At 39.3% G+C, this 18,660-nt stretch overlaps 1 protein-coding gene across 1 annotated transcript in view; it reads left to right on the top strand.

Annotated features, from left to right (window-relative positions):
* Positions 1 to 417: 417 nt before the first annotated feature.
* The window catches only part of LOC120020581 (protein unc-13 homolog A-like), an 87,237-nt gene continuing 68,994 nt past the window's right edge, over positions 418 to 18,660 (top strand). The window contains exons 1-2 of the mRNA XM_038964285.1: positions 418 to 514; positions 690 to 917. Of these exons, the coding sequence (XP_038820213.1) occupies positions 418 to 514; positions 690 to 917 (325 nt within the window). The remainder of the gene's footprint in view (positions 515 to 689; positions 918 to 18,660) is intronic.

Here is an 18,660-nt window from a genome sequence, read left to right as displayed (position 1 = left end):
CCGAAACAGTCCCGTGTGGTAACATGTACTGACACGGAAGACAACCACCCACAAACAAACAGTGTGAAAACACCTACCTTAATATGGCTCTCAATCAGAGGAAACGCCAAACACCTGCCTCTAATTGAGAGCCATACCAGGCAACCCATTAACCCAACATAGAAAACACATAACATAGACTACCCACCCAAAACTCACGCCCTGACCAATTAAACACATACCAAACAACAGAAAACAGGTCAGGAACGTGACAGCCGTTCTATTGCTAATCAACAAGAGAGAAACGTGCTAATAGACAACTGCCATAACTACGCTTGCCCTATGGATAATATCATGCTTTCGAATGCTGTTGAAGATGACGAATTCCCCTCTTTACCGGTTACTCCGTGCAAACCTCCACCCTCCAAAAAACCCAACATGAACTCTGACATCGTGGCTACTCTCTCCTTACTCATCAACTCCAGGCCTGACGCCATTGAGAAAATGGTTGGCGCGAACACCGTGGTTATCGAAGGTTTGAAAAAGACTGGAGTTTGCACGTGGTGAAATCAAGGATGTGAAAACGAGAGTGGCAAAAGTTGAAAAAAGTGTGGAAAAGGTGGAAAAGAATAACAATGTCTACCATAGACGTCTCACTGATCTGAAACAATACACAAGAAGATGGAACCTGAGACTCTACGGCTTGCCAGAGGTGGAGAATGAAGATGTGCGAGGAGAGGCCATCCGCATCTGCCAAGAAGTTATGCCTGCAGAGAAGAACAAAGTTGGTGATACCATCGACGTTGTGCATCGCCTCGGCAAGAAGCAACAGCAAAACGATTCAAGACCAAGGGGTATCATCATCCTCTTCACTGCCAGATTCTACAGGGATGCTGTCTGGAAAGCTGCTAGGAAGAACGTCTTCCTTCAGAGCCATGGTATGCGTTTCGCCGAGCATCTCAGCCCGGAGGACATAGAAAGAAGGAGCAAGTTGTGGCCAACGATCAAGATAGCACGAAATTAGGGAAAGGCTGCTTACTTCGTCGGAGGACGAGGCTTCATCAACGGTTCAGAAATCCATATTCCTCCCTAAAATCTCACCAGAAGGAACAGGTTGATGGTTTCAGCCATGGTATTCTCATTTTCCTTATGTTGTTTACCTAACAAGCATCAGGTGACTATTTTTCAGGAATACTCAGGTACTTCAATTTATTAGTTTGTTCTTGTATGACCAGAAGACCTATTTTGTTTACGAACTTACGAAGAAGATTGAAAGCTGTATTTATTTTTTATGTATACAGTAACTAAGATACTGTTTTAAAGGGCATACAGGTCTGCTCTGACTTTACACGGTTATTGTTCCATTTAGTTATTAATACTTATTTCCAAAAAAAGATCTTAGGAACGTGTGTATGTAAAACATTTTTTATTCAATTATTTTATGATCAGTTTTCATATGCACTTAAAATAGTAGGTACCCTTTTATTGAAATTATTATTTTGTATTTTATTTCTCAGAATAGTTCCTGATTACACTAAAGAGGGTTTTTAGTCTCTCCTACTACAAGAACCCTTGGTTTGGTCTTGAACATCATTTTCAGTTGAGTTGAATTTCAAAGCCGGATAACGTCTAGCTCAAAGTTTATGGAATAAGCTATTTTCACTTTAAATTGACTTAAATGGTGCAGATCTCGGTTCCTTATCGTTTACGTTCACTGCTCCTACGTCTTTGACTCATCCTACTACAGTTCATACTTGTATATAATCTTTGTTGTTTTGTCTTTGTCTTTAGTTTCTCTTAATGCTAGGGGGTTACGAAACAATGTAAAGCACAAGGCCTTATTTTTATTTGCTAAACAATTTCGAACAGATTTTTGCTTTCTTCAAGAGTCTCACTCAATTTCGGCTGATGCTAACTTCTGGAGGTCACAGTGGGGCAACGATATTTGGCTTTCCCATGGATCTGAACGCTCCGCTGGTGTCACTACAATGAAAAATACCTTTGGTGGTAATATTCTACACTCGGAATGTGACCCCTTGGGTCACTTTATTTGTCTTGTGATCAGTTACAATGACATTACGCTCATTACTGTAAACTTCTACGGGTACAACACCAAACATGAGAATGATGAATTGCTTGAATCTATAGAGAAACATATACTTCATTGGTTATCTAAATTTCCCAATTCGTTATTATTGATAGGAAGGGACTTTAACATTACAATAGATAATTCAACTGATAGATGGCCCCCAGGTAGACCAACCAATCAGAATTTGGGTTTAATACTTTTTATGGAAAAGTTTGACCTTACTGATATATGGAGAGAGAGGTTTCCGGCCGACAGATCATTCACTTGGAGTAACAAAACAGGTTCCAGACAATCCAGAATAGATTTTTTGGCTTATATCCAAATGTATTGATAGTGAGTGTGTTACTACAAATATCTGTACTACTCCCCTCACAGACCATAGGGCCATTTACATTGATATCAAAATATTTACCCCTGATACTAACCTTGGCAGAGCATCCTACTGGAAGCTAAATAGCTCATTATTAAATAATGATATAGTTAAATTTGAGGTTAAAGATCTGCTCTCACACTTTTGGGAATAAGAAAAATCTTATTGCAAGAACTGGGGGCTCTTTAAATTTGAGGTGTCCAAATACCTTAGAAAATATGGTAGTAATCTTGCTAAGACCAGAAGAGCTGAGGAGGAAAAGGTGATCATTAAGATAACTTCCCTTTCTCAGAGGTCCCCAGCCGGCCTCTCGGGGGAGGAGAAGATGGAACTAATTGAGTTACAAAATAAACTGGATAATATATATAGATTAAAAGCAGAAGGAGCCTTTATTAGATCTAGGAAAAAATGGATTGAGGAGGGAGAACAGAATTCATCCTATTTCTTTAGACTTGAGAAATTTCACTCTAAAAATAACACTATCCAAAACTTAAACATTGATGGTGTTATTACAGATGACCTAAAATGAATCGCTAAATACTGTAGCAATTTTACAGAAAATTGTATAGCTCTACGTACTGTCAGGAATCCACAGATATGTTTTTTAACTCACTGAATAATGTTCACTCTATCAGTGATATAGAATCTAAACAGTGTGATGAACCCATCAAAGTTGAAGAGATTATAGAGTCTATCAAACATCTAAAGAACAATAAATCACCAGGTGTTGATGGAATTACATCAGAATTTTACAAATTATTTTTGTGAACAAATAGCTCCCTTCCTATTTGAAGTATTTTTAGAGAGTATTAAAAACAATGTTCTCCCTCCTACAATCAGTCAGGGATTAATAACACTGATACCTAAGCCTAAAAAAGAAGTGCTGCTCATCGATAACTGCCGTCCAATTTGTCTTCTTAGTAATGACTATAAGATATTAGCCTTACTACTTGCAAAAAGAATTAAAGAAGTCCTGGATTCAATCATTGATGAAACACAGTCTGGCTTCATGAGGAACAGACATATTTCTAACAATATCAGACTAGTATTAGACATACTTTATTACTCAGACCTAATAACTGAGGATAGCTTCATATTATTTTTAGATTTTTATAAAGCATGACACAGTAGAGCATCAGTTTCTCTTCCACTCCCTTGAGAGACTTGGCTTTGTGGATTTTTTCTGTAAGGCTATTAAGACTATGCAAATGGTAACAGCTCTATCAAATTGAAATATGGCACCTCACCTAGATTTGAGTTAAAGAGAGGAATTAGGCAAGGTTGTCCTATCTCCCTGTACCTGTTTTTATTAAATCACCCAACTTCTTGCAAATTCTTTAAAAAATAGTCCTGTACAAGGTATTTCCATAGCTGGTAAAGAAATTATTATAAGCCAGCTGGCTGATGATACTACACTTTTTCTGAAAGACGCTAACCAAATTCCCATATCGATCAATGTGATACAATCCTTTTCCAAAGCGTCTGGTCTATACCTTAACATTAATAAATGTGAACTCATAGCTGTCAAAGATTGTGTGACACCTTCATATTATGGTATTCCAGTAAAAGAAGAACTTACATATTTAGGCATAACCATTACAAAGGATCAGAAGTCTAGAGGCTTACTAAATTTTAACCCTCTTATTAAAAATACCCAGAAGAAGCTAAATTAGTGGTTACAGAGGGACTTATGGCGCTCTATCTTTATATCTTGACAGTAAAATAAGCAAGGAGATAGACCAGATGCTTTTCAACTTTCTTTGGAGAAACCGTACCCATTACATTATGAAAACTGTTGTAATCAACACTTATGAGAATGGTGGACTGAATTTTCTGGACTTTACTACTGTAAATAATACTTTTAAGATCAATTGGATAAAACAATTCCTAAGAAGACCCACTTCTATCTGGAATTTTATTCCTCATCATGTCTTCTCTACTTTTGGTGGCCTTAACTTCATGTTGTCTTGCAATTATAATATTGACAAAATTCCAGTGAAACTTTCTGTAACGATCGTCTTCGGGTGAAAGAGAGGAGGACCAAAATGCAGCGTGATGATAATCCATATTTTAATAGGCTACTTAAACAACGAACAAAAACAACAAACTGACAGAAAGAACCGAAGACGCTACAGTCCCGAACTAGTGAACACAGAACAGATGAACACACGAACAGGAACAATCACCCACAAAACACACTACAAAAACAGGCTACCTAAATATGGTTCCCAATCAGAGACAATGACTAACACCTGCCTCTGATTGAGAACCATATCAGGCCAAACAAGAAACCCCACATAGAAACAGACAACATAGATAATACCCACCCAGCTCACGTCCTGACCAACTAAATAAAGACTAAACAAAGGAAATAAGGTCAGAAACGTGACACTTTCTGCTTTTCATCAGCAGGTTTTCTTGTCATGGTCCTTAATTTATAAACAAAATTTTTCTCCACACAGATATTATATATGGAATAATTGGGATATATTGTATAAAAATACTTCTTTGTTTTAGAATATTGGTTCCGAAATAATATCCTATTGGTGAGCCAACTGGTAAATGCAGAGGGTCTTTTACTCAGTTATAAGGAATTCTTATCACTTTACAAGGTCCCTGTAACACCTAAAGATTTTGCAATCGTTTTAGACGCCATTCCCTCAGGTGTTGCTCTGTTATTCAGGAACGTGTCAAGACCTGACCCTCAGAACCTACCTTCTATTGACCCTGTTGACTCATCAGTAGGAAAGATTTGTTTCTCTTTTGGTCCATTCAACAACAGAGCGATACGAACCTTGTTTCAGCAGAATGTTGTATCTATACCTTATGTCATGCCTTATTGGAATGGATTTATTGGTAATATCTGTTGGGAAAAAGTTTGGATGTTGCCACACACATACCTACTTGTTAACAAAATTAAGGAAGTTTCCTTTAAAATTATTCATAAATATTATCCTGCCAACCACTATATGAAGAAGTTTAAGGAAAACATCATCTCAAATTGCTCCTTTTGTAATGACCACCAAGAAACAGTGTTGCATCTTTTTTGACATTGTATACATGTAAGAAAACTGTGGCAAGACATCAGTAGATTTATAATTGAACACATTTATGAAGATTTTACACTATTGTGGAGAGATGTACTGCTTGGATTCTTTACATACGATAAAAAGAAGCTAAAAATAAACATTTTTATGTAATTAATTTCATTATTCTTTTGGCCAAATTTCATATACACAAATGTAAATTTACTAACAAAAAAACACATTTTCTTACCCTACAAAAATAAATTGAACTCTATTTTAAGACAGTTAAACACTCTACTAACAAAAAAGCTGTTAGAATTGTAAGTGTATGTATGTCTCTTAAGCTCCTTGTGTAATTGTAATGTGATATTGTACCCCCTAGCTCGATTGTCCATTATATATAATCTATATATACTTGTGTTCCCTTATGTACTTTCTGTATTGATTTGTTGTTAATTAAAAAAATATATAAAAAAGATTAAAAAAGATTTTAAAAAATAAAACACTTCGTGGCCCCCTCACTACCTGCTGCCTCGCGTCACATTAACTGACATCACGGAGCTGTCCTCGCGAGAGCAGTGGAGGAGAGCAATGCAGTGAGCGCGAGAGAAGCAGCTTAGTGAGGGGAGCACTTCAACAGCAAGACAAATAGCTATATCCCTGAAAAACGGACGGGGTCATGTAATATGTCCTCGAAACGTTGCTGCGATATTTAGCCTATGTTTTGATGCAGTCTACATATGTAGCCTACACCGGGGAGGTAACTGTAGCCAAGCCAAACAGTGAAGAACAGGCGGCCAGTAGAGGACAGCCGGGGACTCTTACAGCTACTTTCAGAGATGTCCCTTCTCTGTGTCAGAGGTAAGAAGACATACACATTATGTTTATACCATTAATGTTACATTTCATATTTATTTGATGTGATTGTTATATATTGTAGGCTACTTGCAAGGAGCTATAGCCGATTCAGTGTTTGACCAATAAGCAATTACCATGGTAGCCTTTAATGTTGGAGTAGCCTAAAAATTGGAAATGGCATAACGTTACATAGCCAGACTTAGTTATCACCTTACTGTTTTACCTGTGGAAAAATGTATTCACACCTGTACATTTGGGTGACAGTTATTTTAAGAACGCGGTCCTTTGCAGAGAAAACTAGCTATAGGCTCCTTGAGATGATTTTTCTCAGGTGAAATATGTTTTTCTGATGACAAGAGGTCCGTGTTTTTTTTAAGGGTGTCTGGCAGCTTTCTATGGAAAGATATGATTTGGCTATGTATGCTTGAGGTGCAATAAAATGATGCCAAAAGTCACAGCTCAGATTGAAGAAGCCTAATAGTATCCCAAAAGCGTAGGCTATATTGTATTAAGTTATAAGTAGGCTATCAATGAATGTCTTATTCACAACGGACTGAGGAGCTGCTGTGCCTGTGTGTAACCTTATCTTGGACATTTAAACGTGTAATGATCAAAATGTGGACATTTTGTTTCTATTTGCCATCCTTAGCACCGTTTTAGCTGCATGTGTGTTGCGTGCCATGCCAGTTCATGTGTGGGCGGCGGGTGTAGCAAGGAAAGGATAGCCCCTGCCGCTCCGCTGCTGCGTGGAAGCGAGCCTCCCGCGGTCGTGAGGGAATCCTATGGTGGGTGTTCGCGTCAGGTCGTGCCACCTGTGGGCTGAAATGTAAAAACATTTCCCTGTCGAACCGCGTGACCTCAGATCATCTCATCTAGCGTTGCATTACATGCATGATATGGTGCACAGCATTCATATGTGCAGAGGTGGGAAAAGTACTCAAATGTCGTACTTGAGTAAAAGTAAAGATGGCTTAATACAACATGACTCAAGTTAAAGTTAAAGTCTCCCAGTAAAATTATACTTGAGTAAAAGTCTAAAAGTATTTGGTTTAAAATATACTTAAGTATCAAAAGTAAAAGTATAAATCATATCAAATTCCTTATATTAAGCAAACCAGACACCATTTTCTTGTTTTTTAAATTTACATATTGCCAGGGGCACACTCATTCAGACAGCATTCAACAAACGAAGCATATGTGCTTAGTGAATCCACCAGATCAGAGGCAGTAGGGATGGCCAGAGTTGTTTTGTTGATAAGTGCATGAATTGAACTATTGTCCTGCTCTGCTAAGCATTGAAAATGTTACTAGTTCTTTTGTGTGTCAAGGAAAATGTATGGAGTAAAAAGTACAATATTGTCTTAAGGAATGTAGTGAAGTAAAAATTAAAGTTGTCAAAAATATAAATAGTAAAGTACACATACCCCAAAAAACTACTTAAGTAGTACTTTAAAGTATTTTTACTTAAGTACTTTACACCACTGGATACCTTTAATATAAAATTACTCAAGTGAAAGTAACCCAGTAAAATACTACTTGAGTAAAACGATCAGATTTTAAATGTACTAAGTACAGTGGTGAAAAAAGTACTCAATTGTCATACTAAAAGTGCAAAGTAAATGCTATACATCATCATTCCTTTATATTTAGCAAATCAGACTGCACAATTTCCTTTTTTATTCCTTTTTTTGACAGCCAGGGCACACCTCAACACATTTACAAAGGAAGCATTTATGTTTAGTGTGTCCACCAGAGCAGGCAGTAGGAATGACCCGGGACGCTCTCTTAATAAGTGTGTGAATTTGTCCTTTTTCCTGTACTGCTAAGCATTCAAATTGTAACTCAGGAAAAAATGTATGGAGTAAAAAGTACATCATTTTCTCAAGGAATATAGTGAAGTAAAAGTAATCAAAATTATAAATAGTAAAGTACAGATACCGCAAAAAACTACTTAAGTAGTACTTTAAAGTATTTTTACGAAAGTACTTTACACCACTGCATACCAGCACTGCTGGTTTTCATCATTCCCCTCTACTCAGGGATGATTCAAACCTGGGACACTACCTGGTGACTGAGATGTAAGTCTGGCAAATCAGTGACATAAACCATTAATTAACAACCAGGAAGAAAAAAAGAAACCAGCAGTGCTGTTTCAGACTCTGAAAAAGTGAATTCCTGAAATCCCTGATGTACGTCACCGGCCAGTACAAAGAATTAAGTAAAACCACAAGTCCAAATCCCTATCTCCATCCATGGCTAATTTAGGAACCAGCCCATTTTAACTAGCTAGCTAGCCACCAAACATTGGCAGTAGAATGGCCCGTACCGAGGAGCTCAGTGACTTTCAACACTTTCAGCATCATAGGATGCCACCTTTCCAACAAGTCAGTGCGTCAAATTTCTGCCCTGCTAGAGCTGCCCCAGTCAACTGTAATTGCTGTTATTATGAAGTGGAAACGTCTAGGAGCAACAGCCGCGAAGTTGTAGGCCACACAAGCTCATAGAACGGGACCGCCAAGTGCTGAAGCATGTACCACGTAAAAATAGTCTGTCCTCGATTGCAACACTCACTACCGAGTTCCAAACTGCCTCTGGAAGCAACTTCAGCACAAGAACTCATGAAATGGGTTTCCATGGCCGAGCAGATGCACACAAGCTTAAGATCACTATGTGCAATGCTAAGCGTCGGCTGGAGTGGTGTAAAGCTCGCTGCCATTGGACTCTGGAACAGTGGAAACACGTTCTCTGGAGTGATGAATCACGCTTCACTATCTGGCAATCTGACGGATGAATCTGGGTTTGGCGGATGCCAGGAGAACGCTACGTGCCAACTGTTTGGTGGAGGAGGAATAATGGTCTGGCACTGTTTTTCATGGTTCAGGCTAGGCCCCTTAGTTCCAGTGAAGGGAAATCTTAATGCTACAGCATACAATGATATTATAGACGATTCTGTACTTCCAACTTTGTGTCAACAGTTTGGGTAAGGCCCTTTCCTATTTCAGCATGACAATGCCCCTGTGCACAAAGCGAGGTCCATACAGAAATGGTTTATCGAGATCGTTGTGGAAGAACTTGCCTGTCCTGCACAGACCCCTGATCTCAACCACATTGAACACCTTTGGGAAGAATTGGAATGCCAATTGCGAGCCAGACCTAATCGCCCAACATCTGTGCCCGACCTCACTAATGCTCTTATGGCTGAATGGTAGTCCTAACAGAAATGTTCCAACATCTGGTGAAAAGCCTTCCCAGAAGAGTGGAAGCTGTTATAGCAGCAAAGCAGCAACTCCATATTAATGCCCATGATTTTAGAATGGGATGTTTGATGAGCAGGTGCATCTTAGCTACCATTATACACTGTAGCGAAGTTTCTAGGACATACCAGTTGTTTAAAATTCAACCGAAAGTGGTGGAAGTTAAATGTCCCTCTTGCATTTCTCACGGGTTAATTATAACAGGCTGCAGGGTTAATTGTAGCACGGTCTTCAATGGGATCACACTTGTATCCCAACTGTTGCCATCACCTGGTGTAGCTTGTGCTTTATTTACAATAGTTTGACAGCTTGCAGATGATGAAGTTGCAGACATGTTATTATTCTCAGAAATCGGGTCGGGAAGTAGCCTAACGGTTAAGAGCGTTGGGCCAGTAACCAAAATGTTACTGGTTTGAATCCCAGAGCTGGCTAGGTGAAAAAAACAAATCTGTCGATGTGACATTGAGCAAGGCACTTAACCCTAATTACTCATATAAGTTGCTCTGGATAAGAGCGTCTGCTAAATGACTAAAATGTAAATCAGTCATGAGCATGCAGCCAGACTTTCCTGACTCGACAGACTGTATGCAGTGCACCGACAAATTTTTCATCCACATTTTGTACTTGAGAAATACTGCACCAAAACAGCTTAGTTAGATGTGAAATTGTGACTAAGACCTCCTTGGCAAAACATCTAAAATAATTACAGATTTCTTGATTTATCTTCGATTAATTCTGACTATTTGAGGAAGTGAGTAAGCTGAGGAAATGGCTATTTTGACTCAGGAGGGCTAAACAACAGTACCTGCCAGGGTACGATATGCGAACATAACGCACCTACATCAAACCACACCCCCAAGACAACTCACGTTTGGCTTCAGTCATGGCATTTCTTAATGAGCAATCTTAAAAACGAGGCCAAATCAGGAAGTGCAGTCACCCTTTACTTCGTCATTGGGGTCTGGTGGTGGCTGGGCGCTGTATTTCACATCTGACAGTTGAAGTGGAATGGTTTATCCCACTGGGATCCTCTCTAAGGTCCTCTGGCAATCCTTTTAACTCCCCAATAAATCAAAGACAGTTATCAAACATAGGCCTGTCCAGATAAGATTGCTGTTGAATCTCTGTGACTCTACGCGTCTGTCTTCCCCACTCAATGTCTGAGTTAATGCGGGAAAAGGTGTTGTTGCACTAAGAGAGTGGCAAACGACCGGGTGTCGAACCTGTGTCTTCAGATCTACCAGACTCCAAGACTGTGGTAACCTAATGAGCTAATGGCAGTTATAGTAAGGGTTTTTAAGCCTAAGGCAACATTACTCATCACACAAGCGTAGTTCACTGGACCATCGCGGCTACAAGAGCAATATGTAGAATGTCAAGCGTATGTGCTGCATATGAAGTTGAGTTCTAAGTAACGTTTTTTTAATGGGATTCAACCAAATCAATCTGTGTAGCCTTTTCAGTCGTTCTGTTTTACAGTCAATACATTTTTATCCTGCCATAAGAATACCATGAATACTGATTATGTTTTGGACGCATGATGCAGATAGATACTGGCATAGGAGAAAGAGTAAGTTACATGAATAATTGCATGAAAGCAAGCTGTATTTCAAGATTTACTTTATGGGTATGCATTAAAAAAAACTAGTTAACTAGGGTCATTTCCATGTAAAAAATCCCCATGAGCACCAACATGGAAAGTTCATAGGAGCATATCAAAATGTGTGTCAAACAAAAGCTAAGAGTCTATATTTTGGGGAAATGAAGGCAGGCACATTTTTCAACCGTTTTCCATCTTAAAAATTTGACATAAGTAAAGGCTTTGATTTCTGCTCAAATAGATGGAAAATGAGTCTTAAGAAAACGTCAACTAGAAAAAAATCTCTAAAGTTATTAGAAATACTACATTAAAACACAGTGTTGAAGTTAAGACCCCTGCCAACTAATATCACCAGTAACACTTATATTTAGTTTTGGAGAAATTATTTGCTTTCTGTAAGTTTAAGAAACATTGTCTTGTGCCTTGTAATCCCGTTATCAAAAACCCACATATCTTTAAGATATTTTCTAATTTCTCTCCCTCGTGAGGAGGATAATGAAAGTTCACAGAAGTAACAAGTAAAAGGTAGACCTTCCAATTTAGTCTGGCGGTCAAAGCGAGAGTGTGAAAACAGTCTAGACAACCCCTCCCCCTCTCTCTGCCTTTCTCATCTCGCTCCAGTTAATGTTAACTCTCCCTTACTGACACCTACCCATGAGCCCTCTCTATTTCCATTTATTGTAACCAGCACGGACCGACACCGGACTTCCATGGACATTGAAAAGTAGTTGACATTTGGTCAGTCCACCATTGCCTTGACTTCAACAACAACAGACATAGTTTTTTGGTCCGGACTGGCCTTAATTTCAACGTCTACAGACATCGATTATTTTTTTTGTTGTTGTCCGGACTGGCCTTGATTTGGCCCAAACATAAACGTTCCATGATTGGTGAACGATGCAGATCTGGACCAATCGTAGACGTCCATGTTTCACAAGTTTGGACAGCACAGTACAGTAAAGAAAAGTAGAGTATAGTTCAGTACAGTAGAGCACAGTATACTGTACTGTACTCTACTTAAGTGATAATACCAGAGAAGCTGGTGTTTGGAGGATATACAGTACTGGCGCGGGCGTTGTTAGGCCCAAGACAAAGTCGAGGTTACCAACATATTCAACTATGTCTAACTTACAGTCATTTCAAAAACTGCAGCCAGAATAACAGCAAAGTAGCTGCATTTGCGTTTGTTTAAGCTGTTTTCTAGAGCTGATTCATGATTTTGACTGGCTGAGAAACGCTGACTGTCTCATCCCGACTCGTTCATTACTATGAGACAGCTGGAGATCGAATTTGAATATTGAAACAATGTTGCAAATGTCGGAGAGACAGACAGCGAGGTTTATACAAATCTCCGCTGTTGAAAACTAAATGTTAGTCTGAAAGAAATGTGAGATAATGTCTAGATAGACACTGGTTGGAATGCAGTTAACCAATCAGCATTCAGTATTAGACCCACCCGTCGTATAATGTACTGAACTCTTCTGTGATGTACTCTACTGTACTCCATGTGCTGTACTGTGCTGTCCAGACTTGTGAAACATAAAGTCCATGACTGGTTCAGATTTGGTCCGGAACAACCAAATGTGGTCTTGTTTGGTGGTGGAGCTAATTAGAATAATAGCCAGTGTGTAGAATAATACCCATATATGCTTATTTCTACCTTTGTGTACCTACAGTATTCAGGATACATCACTATGAAGCATTCACATCCATTATTATGCATTTCTGTGTAGTACAGATCAGGGACCCATAATGCAATTCCGCTAGCGTAATTAGTGTAAGTACATAAAAGCTGGTGATAGTACAGACCAGGGATGTCAGGCCAAATTATGCTGTCGTTCTGAGTTCGATTCTGGGTAGACATAGGCATCGTTTTCTGTCTTAAAAAGAGTTGTGTTTTACTTGGTGTATATTAGGAAAACTTATGGGTAACAGAACAAAACGTTTTGGTAAACCACTGCTATAAACAGTTTTGTTTGAATGCACCCATCCATTGCAACACTTTGTGAAAATAGTCATTGATTGACTTTATTTGATTTGATCAGGATCTATTTTAGTCCTCATTTGGACTAATCTTCCAAGAGTCCTTCAACATTAAAATACAATTTATAATACGATCACATTTTCACATATAACACACTGTTACAAACAGACATAATACACTGACATATTGACCAGATTTAAAAACTCTAACAGTCTAAAAAGATGGCTTGATTATTCATCTACCATAGTCCAGCACAACTTTCCTATGTATTATATTTAAATCGTTTTAAAGTATTGTTTGAATTTATATATTGGAAGGTTTCTGGTTTGCTCAGATAAATTATTACATTTCTTTATTGCTCTAAATCAAAATGTTATTTTGCTATTTCTCTTTTCTGTCTGGATAACACATAGATGGTGGACAGTCTATTCCTAGTATTTACTGAATGTCTGTCTCTTACCAACTGAATACCGTTGTGAATAGAACTTGGCCGTTTTAAATGGTGTATATTATGAAATATAATAAGCATGTTTTTTTTCAATTCTCTTGTTGATTTATGACCAACCAAGAGCATTGAGCATGACTACAACAGAAGAACCATATCTCCACCTTAAAACAATCCTTGCTGCTTTGTTCTGTGCATTCTGCAGCCTCCTAATTTCAATTTCTGATGCAGTTCCCCAGACCACAGAACAGTAGTTCACCTGACTCCCAATTAATGCTTGGGTTATTTGCTTAAGAATCTTTCCCGGGTTAATATTTAGCTATCCTTCTGATCATGCATGCAGTTTTATTTTTTTATTTTTTTTACATAGATTAGTTATTTGAGACGACCATGGTAAGCAGTTGTCTAGCTGCACTCCTAGTAGTTTGGTTTCTGCCACTTCCTCAATTTGTATTCCCCCCATACTTAATTGTATCCCATGCTGTGTTGGACTTTCCCTGGTGGAACAGACCAACATAACCTTGGTTTACTTGGTGTTTAAAACAAGTTTGTTCCGGAAAACCCACTCCATGATATTTTCCAAATCTACTTGTGGAGCTTGCTGTACCTGTTGAACCGATATTCTTACTGTATTGATTAGTGTATTGTGTGTGTGTGTAATGTATGTGTGTGTGTCTTTAGGCATGCATGCATGTATGTATGTATGTATGTATGTATGTATGTATGTATGTATGTATGTATGTATGTATGTATGTATGTATGTATGTATCTGTGTGTGTAAATGTGCGTGAACGTATATTGTTTGTGAGCGTAGGTTCCTCCCTGAATAATTTACATAGGCATGATTCAGAACTATTATTAAGCATTAGCTCCATGCCTTTCTGCAATTAAATCTATTTCCCATTGATCCTTCTCACGTACTGATATATTGCCTGAGCCGTTTCTAGTCCTGCTGGAACACAATCAGCTGGTGGTCTGTTCTCATCTGCTGCTACATTTAGACTTGTGTGTTTCCAGTGATGAAAAGGCAATTCATTTGATTCTCCACTTTCAGTCCAATATTGAACGGTTTAATTTGCAGTGCTGCCTGGCAGAGTTACAATGGGTATAGAATTTGGATATTCATTTAGGGTTTGAAAATGAACTGGATCTATTTCAGATGTTCAGCCAACAAAGCGTTGAAGGAGATACAGAATAGCTTAAGTTCTTCACCAACACAACATAGGATTTTCTCTGTTTGTAACTACCGGCAGGCACAGATGCTTCAGCCTCTGTGCAATCTAATAATACAGTAACTTCATTGGTATTCCAGTAAGACTCTCATCACTAGTTCAGCGTGTAATGCCTCTTCTCTCGCTTAGTCAGGGAATTTCACACATCGTCCCCTTTTGTCCGTTGTCATGGAGACTTTGTCCAAGCAGGCCTGTATTGAATATTATCAGCTGTGCAGGTGAGGGTTGTTGAATTTTAAAACTCGCTGTGGGATGCACTGTGATTGCGTGTGTGTTTGTAGGCTACACAGGCCCTGCCATAGAGAGAGAGTGTAGTGTGTGTGTGTGTGTAGTGAGAGTGTGGGGCATTAACTAAGGCTTCAGTTACATCAGAGCTGTTTAAAAAGTACTGCAGAGGGAGAGAGTGGGCTTTATAGAGACAGAGCCACAAAAGATATTCAACCCGCACTCTCAGAATAGGACAACAGGAATGAATTTATAGTGTACAGTTGAGGATTTCCATGTACACTACATGACCAAAAGTATGTGGACACTTGCTCGTTGAACATCTCATTCCAAAATCATGGGCATTAGTATGGAGTTGGTCCCCTCTTTGCTGCTATAACAGTCTCCACTCTTGGCATTCAGGTCAAAGAGTTCAATCTTGGTTTCATCAGACCAGAGAATCTTGTTTCTCATGGTCTGAGAGTCCTTTAGGTGCCTTTTTGCAAACTCCAAGCAGGCTGCCATGTGCCTTTTACTGAGGAGTGGCTTCCGCCTGGCCACTCTACCATAAAGGCTTGAGTGGTGGAGTGCTGCAGAGATGGTTGTCCTTCTGGAAGGTTCTCCCATCTCCACAGAGGAACTCTGGAGCTCTGTCAGAGTGACCATCGGGTTCTTGGTCACCTCCCTGACCAAGGCCTTTCTCCCCTGATTGCTCATTTTGGCTGGGCGGCCAGCTCTAGGAAGTGTTTTGGTGGTTCCAAACTTCTTCCATTAAAGAATGATGGAGGCCACTTCGGAACCTTCAATGCTGCAGAAATGTTTTGGTGCCCTTCCCCAGATCTGTGCTTCGACACAATCCTGTCTCGGAGCTCTTCCTTGGTTTTTGCTCTGACATGCACCGTCAACTGTGGAACCTTATGTAGACAGGTGTGTGCCTTTCCAAATCATGTCCAATCAATTGAATTTACCACAAGTGGACTACAAGTTGTAGAAACATCTCAAGGATGATCAATGGAAACAGGATGCACCTGAGCTCAATTTCGAGTCTCATAGCAAAGGGTCTGAATACTTATGTAAGTAAGGTATTTCTGTTTTAATTTTTTAGAAATGTGCAAACATTTATAAAAACCTGTTTTCGCTTTGTCATTATGGGGTATTGTGTGTAGATTGATGAGGAACATTTTTAATTTAATCCATTTTAGAATAAGGCTGTAACGTAAGTATTAAAAATACATCAAAACACAATCATGCGGAAGTAAACACCCCTGCCAACTAATATCAACACTTATATTTACTTTACCAGAAATTTGCCTTCTGTTAGTTTAAGAAGTATTGCCTGGTGTCTTGTCATTCTGTACCAAAAATGTATTTTCAAATTTCGCTCCCTCATAAGGAGGGAGGATAATGGAAGTTCACAGAATTAACAAGTTAAGGTAGACCTACCAATTATTTAGTGTTTTTACTGATAACAATTTGGTTTATGTTGGTAACAGAATGACCCAAAAAATCTGTAACAGAATGACTGCAACAATTGTCTACAATGGGGATTCATAGGAGGTCACTTGCTACTTTCCTCCCTTCCACTGGCTACTGTTATATTCAGCTAATAATTGTTTTCTTTCCCTTTCTGTCACGTGGTGGTCGAAGCAAGAGTGTGAAAACAGTCTGGACAAGCCCTCTCTCTCCCCCAGACAGCACAGTACAGTAAATAAAAGTAGAGAATAGGTCAGTACTGTACTGAACAGTGGAGGCTGCTGAGGGGAGGACGGCTGATAATTATGGCTGGAATGGAGCAAATGGAATGGCATCAAACACATGGAAACCATGTGTTTGGAGTATTTGATACCATTTCACTTATTTCACTCAAAACCATTACCACAACCTAATTAAGGTGCCACCAACCTCCTGTGGTACTGAAGTATACTCTACGGTACAGAACTCTATTTTACTGTACTAATCTCTACTGTACTGAACACTACTGTACTGTGCTGTACTATATTGTACTGTACTGTCGGGTGTAATGCTGCCGGAGCACGGGGGAGCAGCGCTCCCTCACTTTTTTGAATTTGAGAATACACAGAGCTGGTTAAACTATTTCTGTCAATTACATTTAATTACCACAAGTTCCATGAAAAACGCTAGAATGACAAACTAAATAAATATGTATAGCAGCCTATAGGTAGGTTTATAGTGGTTTCTTCCCTGTCTTCTCTCTGGCGGTGGCGGGAATGATGAACTGTAGGCTACGTGTGTGTACTCGAAGGCCCATCGGAGGCTTGACCACTTTGACAAACTCATTCGCTCTTTAGAGGGACTAAAAGAAAGGCCAGGTACAAAAATCCTGGAAGTGCAGTGGCTGGAAGAGGGGTAAAACTCCCTCAGTGAAAATAAAAAAATTGTCACACTCAATCACCAGCAGTTCCTATCCAGCCGTATAAACAACAAGAGAACCCGCCTGTTCACAACCACAAGCTTTAAAAAGGCACGTCCGGAGCGGATCAGGCTGCAGCACAGTCCCGAGCACACACACCTGGTACGTCAGGCAAACATCCTGGAGCGAGAGAGTTGGCTAGAGCCTTTCCCTCTGGGATTCGGGGAAGAAGGCATTCACATCCCGTGCCAACGCTTCTCCCTCCCGTGCTCCTCCACCATCAATGGCTTTAGGGACTTTGTTGACAGTAGGGGAGAACAGGTTCCACGTGAGCTGAGACCACTGCTTAACTGTACATGTCTCATTCCTTGCAGCTCAGCGGAGTGTGAGTGGGGGTTTAGCCACATGTACCTTATCACACCAACAAGATATAGGATACAAATTCACCATGTGTCTGCCTTGATGTTCATAAAACTCCACGGACCGGTCTCATGGTAATTGACCGTTAATTAAAATTAACACTCTGAGCATCTTCTGTCTTCCACGCATAGTCTACAAGCCACTGATGCAGACCTTTGGAACATCTACATTTTTAAAAGTCTAATAAATCCCTGTAATATAGCCTACACCATCACAATCAATCAATTTTTTATTTTAGACAGGTCTAAAGAAACATGACATGAAGAAAATGTAGTCTAATTCAGAAGAACAGAACAGCATACTCTGAGTTGTCCTTGTTAGGCCCTGATATGGCTATGCCATATGGCTGTGGGCTACACTAGTTCATTTTATAATTTTGTGGCATTATTTTATATTATGAAGAATACAATTGAACATAGCTTAATTATATAAAGGATATTTTCTCTAAACGATTTCCAAGGAAGTGCGCGCATGCAGCTATTCTGTGTTGAGCGGTTAACAAAGAAATAGAAACTCCTATATGCTTAATGTAGAGTTATTTATGCACCTTTAGTTGTTCTACAAACGTTGGGCTATATGTTTTGTTTTTTAATACATTCTAAGCCTGCATGATACGACTAATGAGGATTTGAAAAAAGTTGCATGAAAGCCATGAGCTCTGGTTTGTGCAGGCTGCGCGCCCTTAAGCAGTCTGACATTCACAATTTGAAAAGAACTCGATATTCTCACCAGGTCTCGAATTTCCCGGCGGCATCCTCCTTGTGTGGCCGTAATGCCCCCTCAAAAAATCCATGCCAAAGTGGCCATTGTGCCCTTGGGCTGAATATA

Source organism: Salvelinus namaycush, chromosome 25 (genome assembly GCF_016432855.1).
Source record: "Salvelinus namaycush isolate Seneca chromosome 25, SaNama_1.0, whole genome shotgun sequence".
Classification (NCBI taxonomy): Eukaryota; Metazoa; Chordata; class Actinopteri; order Salmoniformes; family Salmonidae; genus Salvelinus; species Salvelinus namaycush.
This window is presented reverse-complemented; position numbering and strand designations above follow the sequence as displayed.